This window comes from Pterocles gutturalis, unplaced genomic scaffold (genome assembly GCF_000699245.1).
Source record: "Pterocles gutturalis isolate BGI_N339 unplaced genomic scaffold, ASM69924v1 scaffold19393, whole genome shotgun sequence".
Lineage (NCBI taxonomy): Eukaryota > Metazoa > Chordata > Aves > Pterocliformes > Pteroclidae > Pterocles > Pterocles gutturalis.
The window spans coordinates 38,465-44,143 of NW_010118530.1; the positions used below are offsets into that span (position 1 = coordinate 38,465).

Below are 5,679 nucleotides of genomic sequence, written 5' to 3' on the forward strand. Positions count from 1 at the left end.
AAAGTTGGCTGCATCGGCAGCTTCCCATGCACCTTGTGCCCAGCTGGAGATGTCTGAGGGTTGCTGTTTTCTGGTGGTGCTGGCACACACAACAGGGCTGTAGAGACAGGTTTTAGACCTTGTGATGGAAAGAGAACTTGGGCAGCCAAGGAGAGAAAGGTGAAGATGCCTGGTTTTTGAGGCTGTGGAGAGCCCAACCTCAAAGAGTCACTAAGCCTATTTTGAGGTTTGGAACCAGACAAAAACCAGTATTACTAATCTCACATCTAAGTGCTGACAGTGTCTCAGATCTTGTGTGGTGCTTTCTTTCATTTTCCTCTTGAGCTTATTCCCCACACAATGAGATTCTGGTGGGAAGATCCCCCTGGAAGGGGGCAATCTGGGGGGGAAAGCATGCAGCATATAACAGGGGACAGTGTATACCTCCAGAGCCACTGCTGTGTTTGTATTTTCAGCCCAGGAAATTTGCATCCTTCTCACTTTTGTACTGCATGGTGTTTCACTTCAAATGATGTCTTTGACATGCTGAGCAGGCTTCTTACAGGTCTGCTGTGCTGGGAACTGGGTTGTGAAGGTTGCAGGGGTTTTTAATTCCTTATGTTTTTTTTTTTTAAGATAATAAATAGGGACTAGGCAGGTCTGATATAGATTTGAGAGAGATCATAACGGTATCTGTCAGGATCTCTCCAGAGGTTCCTTGAGGCACTGGGCAATGCAGGTCACAATTGTGACATCTTCGTCAAGTACTTTTTGCCACATCAGGGTGTTAGACACATATTTGTGTGAGTACCAGCACTGTTGGCCATCTGCAGCACAAAGCTGCAGCATCCCAAGGTTGTCCAAAGCAATAGCCTCAAACTGCAGCCAGAGCCTGACTTCCTTCTCCCACCTCTTGGAGTGCAAGTGCATCTCCTGAGAATACCCAGGGCTGATGTGGTATGACCATTGCAATCTGGGCTTTTGCAGGAGGAGGCTGAAATCCCAGCTTCAGATCAAGCAGGGGAGAGTTTTGAAACCTGATCATCTCACATCTGTGTTCTCGTCCATCTTGAGAGGCTTTCCTGGTGTTTCTTTTGTTTTCTTGTTGTGGATGAATCTAAACCTCCAAGGAAGAAGCCCCAAGCAGAGATGTGATAAGCAGCCTTTTCCCCCCATCTCCTGCCCCCCAGCTACTGTAGGTGACTCTGGGGAAGGTGTTCTTGGAAGCCAAGCTTTTCCTTGCCATCATTGAGGGGGGAGCAAGGGGAGCTCTAGCCTGAGGAGCTGCCCCTGGAGCAAGAGCCAGACCTTAGCCTAGTTATCCCCAGGACCAAGTCAAGGTCCTGTTGATTGGCTTCTGTGGTAAGGTTCTTGAGCCTCTGTCTTACCAGTCTTCACTTCTCCTTCCTCACCATTTCCAAACCCTCAGCAGAGGAAAGTAATGTTTTGGCTGGCATGGGAGAGGCAGGGACAGAGCCTGCAGCTGTAACTAGAGGTCATGGTTACACAACCCAAGTGTGGTAAAACCTTTGGCCAGCAGTTACTGGCAATGCTGCGGAAGCTGCTGGAGAGCAGCAGAGAGACATCCCTGGGCTTCATGCAAGATCGCACGCTGGTCAGCAGGGAGAAAGCCTCCCCCAGAAGCCCTGCTTCCCCATTCTGGAAAAGGACCCACTGGTCTGACTCATGCCCCAGCATACACAAAGGAGTGGATGCTTGGATGGCCTTCACCTGGCATAGTCCTGCATTTGGTGTCTCTGCCCTGTCTATCATCACTCCTCTTGTGGTGGTTGTGCCATTGTGGTAGCCTGAAGGCTGCTGGCTTCCTCATTATTATGGAGTGTACCTACCCTGAGCCACTTCTGGCCATAGCATCTCAGGAGTAACTGGAGGCTGATGACAAGGACAAAGAGTGATGCGACTCTTGTCTGTCTTGTCCTTCTGCTGTGGCCAAAAACAGGGTCTTTTCCTGAGCCAGTTTGGGTGAAACTATGAGTTAAAGAGCTTGGCTCCCCCATGAAATGGAGCTGAAACCTTGGATGTGGAGGGATAGCTAAAGCAGAGAGTAAGTAAGGGAAAAGCATCCAGTGACAGAGTAAATAAAACCAGGAATGTGTCAAGCCCCACTAGAAAACACAGCGTAGTAAAGAGGGGGGGATGTCATAGCTTAGATATGTGGAAAATGTGGCTTTGCAAAGGATCCTGGGGTATGTTTTTTCTCCACTATGGGAATAAATGAGGCTTTTCCTGTTTCCACAGAAAGATAAAAGGATTGCTTAAAAAAAAAACCTCAGGGAGATAAAATGTCAAATATTCCATGTGCCAAAGCTCCCTGTCCTCTACTTCTTCCTGCAGGGCTAGTGAGTTTGATCCAGGCGTTGTTTGGGTTTCTCCTGGGCAACAGCATTGTTGTCACGCACCAGAAATGCTCTCCAGGGCCTTGAGTCTCCTCTTCTCAACCCTTCATTGCACAGAGAGAGGCACCAGCCCAAGACTGCTTAGATGCTCTGTGAGCTCTGATGGATGGGCTCTGTGTTACAGCCCTGAGCACAGCTGGTAGCACAGGACACGTTTGTACCTTGGACATAGTCTTCCTCGCCAAATGAGCTGTGGGCAGGGGTGGATGAGGATGGGTGCATGCTGCTTCTGCTGGCTGTGTTACAGGGACAGTGTCCAAGGCAGAACCTGGGAACAAATTTGCTTTAAACTCTTTGCTGTCCATGACCATAAGCAGCCTCTCTTCCCTCCTCCCTGGAAGAAGGGCTGTGACATCTGGCCACTGCTACCCTAATGGTGCCATTATAGGGTGCTTTGTCCTTTCCCACTTCCTGATGAGTTAGGGGTTTTGTGTTAATTTGGACAACAAATCTTTCAACTGAAGAGCTCCTGTGAATCCAGAGGAGTCTGATGCAGAGTTTGAGGCAACACAAAACCAAACTCAGCGCTTGTTTCTGCTGCCACCATCCCAGAGGAGCATGGCCTGTGGTGACATCTTCTACAAAGAGCAACAAACTCATAAATTGGGCAGCTATTGTTATACTTCTTACTGTTTGGACCTGGGTGTGTGGCCCTTTAAGATGTAAGGATGGGTTAGCAACTGGGAGGAAAAGCAGAAGTGGGAGAATAGCCCTGGATAGGGGCCGGAGGGGGGTGCAGAGCCCCCCAACACAGATAGCCATTTGCAATGTGTTTCCTGTCTTTTCCAAAGGCCTGGTGTGGGGGTGGCCATACAGCTTCTTCCCCAGCCCTGTGCCACTGATTCATTTCTCACTTCCCCCCCACCCTAAATATAGGTGGTGACTCAAAGAACTCGCTGATGTGGCAAAACAGGGAAAAAATATTTCCCTCTGACACTAAGGGCTGGAGTGGGACCCTGGTTCCCCTTTATTCAGCCAGCAGAGAAGCCATCTTCGGAGACAGCATCAGAAATCCAGCTAGGCTGCAGTGCCAGCGTCAGCATTGCCTGGTGTGCTGTTCATACAACCGCAGATGTGGGCTTTCATGAGTTGTTTAGCTTTTCTGTGCCTCAGTTTCCCACCCCCAATTATGAATAATAATGCTGACTTGCTTAATAATGTTGTGATTGCATCTGCAAGGAGAATGCACTGTGTGACTCTGTGATAAGGTGCAAGTAGATGTTGTTCAAAGTCCAGTACCCAGGAACCAAAAAGCCAGTCTTCCCAAAGGACATGCACTGACCTCCCGTTCTGCAGAAGCTTTCTAGATCTGTTCTAGCTCATCACAGCAGCAATGCAACAGAGCCCCATCCACTAGATTTAAACTTCACCAAATGGTGCTATGGGCTGACTAAGTCCATGCAGTAGCTCCAGCTCTGCCACAAATGGAAAACTGTTGCAAGAAGAGGCAAAACCCAGTTTTCAAGCTAGCATCGGACTTAATCAGCTCCAGATGACACTTTTTCCTGTCCCAGTGCTCTAAATGTTCAAATGTGGGGTTTTCACTCTCCCATGAAATTAATTACCTGGAGAATGAGTCCATATTGGTCTGGTGGGAAGGAGAATGGCTGAGTGACACAAGCCAAAAAGCCAGTTTGAATCCCAAGCCCAGCTTCTTCCTGATGCTGAGCTACTGCATGCTCAGCAGTGTGAACTCCAACAGAGCATCTTTATGCATCGTTTCTGTATCCTCACTCTTTTTCTTTCCTTTGCAGGCTCGGCATCCCCAGTGATCAGCCCTGACCTCCCCGCTCTGGTTGTCAATACGGGTGATCCAGTCATCTTGCACTGCTCAGGAGAGTCTGAAGTTGAATGGAAAAGCCGAAAGGATACATTCAGCAACCACACCAGCAGCACGCTCAGTATTCCCAAGGCCACTTACAGGGATACAGGCACCTATAAGTGTGCTTATGTCAACAGCAGTGACAAGGGCGTTGCAACCGTGCATCTGTTTGTGCAAGGTGAGCGTGTTTCTCTCTTCTATACGTGCTGGCAGAACAGCCTCCTTTCAGGGAGCATGGCCATTACACATCCTCTCTATGGCTGTGCTATTGTGTGTGTTTGGCGGAGCAGTGCAGGCTCCCAGTGGGGCAGTGACTCACTCACAACCATGTAAGCCCACATAAAATGGGGCCCATGGCTGAAGCACTGGGGTAGAGTACAGAGCATCTACATCTCATGCATATCTGCAAGTGACCTGGACCTCTCCCTCCATTTACTTTGGCTTCTCTCCCTGAAAAAACAGGGATGAAAATCTGTTTGGTGTTGTAATGGGCAGTGAGATCTGGAAATCAGAGACCCATACTGCCAGTAACCCAGATAAGCGAGAGAATTACATGAATCACATCCTCACAACATGAACTGAACCCCAAATATTCTTTTACCCCAGAAGAAGTTATGCTGTGGTAGCTCCACCACTTGAGTTCACCCCTTCCCTTGTACCAGAGATACTGTCCTGGACAGGGAAGCTGAAGTTCTGATAAATAAAACTAACACCACGGTGAAAAGTTTAATTAGAGGTAAGCATACTTCTCAGTCTGTCTTGCCTACACACATTTGTGAGTTGATTGCTGTGCTCTCCTCAAATGCCTTAGCTGGAATTGGGCTAGTCATGCGAGTTTTTGGGGGCTGAGTCAGGCAGGCATTGAGCAGGGCTGCCCCAACATTGAACTCCCACTGGGCAGCAATGCTGGAGACTTGCCTTTGCTGGAATGTGTTTCTCAGCTTCAACTCATTTTCTGATCCCCTTCTCTGGACAACTTTGTCTCCTCTGCAGATCCCAATAATGTGTGGTACACCCCAATTTTCCGGATCTTCGTGGCCAAAGGTGGCAATGCTGAGCTCCCCTGTCTCATCACAGCCCCCGAGTATGGATCCAGTGTGACTCTGATAATGGATGATGCCTCTCGTCTCCCACCCGGGACCAACTATTCTTTCAGTACAGAGAAAGGAATAACACTATACAATGTGCAGAGCAAGCAGAAGGGCTTTTACCGGTGCCAAGCAGTGATAAATGGAAAAATACAGAAGTCCTCAAGAATAAGACTGATTGTGGAAGAAGGTAAAGGATTGGAGTTGGTGCTCTGCTCAGAGAGACAGCAGTAGCTAAGCTGTCCATAGTAGATAGTTAAGGAAAAGCTCCTCGCCAGTGGTAAGAAAGACCTTTAAAGGGTGTTTAATGGATGAAAAATTCCATCAGCTTCTGGCAAACTGGCTCCTTCACATGGGCCTCCCTGGGTTCAGC

The 5,679-nt window shown here is 48.6% G+C and overlaps 1 protein-coding gene across 1 annotated transcript in view; it reads left to right on the plus strand.

Moving 5' to 3' along the window:
• Nucleotides 1-5,679, plus strand: part of CSF1R (colony stimulating factor 1 receptor) — a 19,464-nt gene that overhangs the window by 790 nt on the left and 12,995 nt on the right. Inside the window, 2 exon segments of the mRNA XM_010076253.1 lie at nt 4,151-4,396; nt 5,212-5,496. Coding sequence (XP_010074555.1) covers nt 4,151-4,396; nt 5,212-5,496 — 531 coding nt within the window.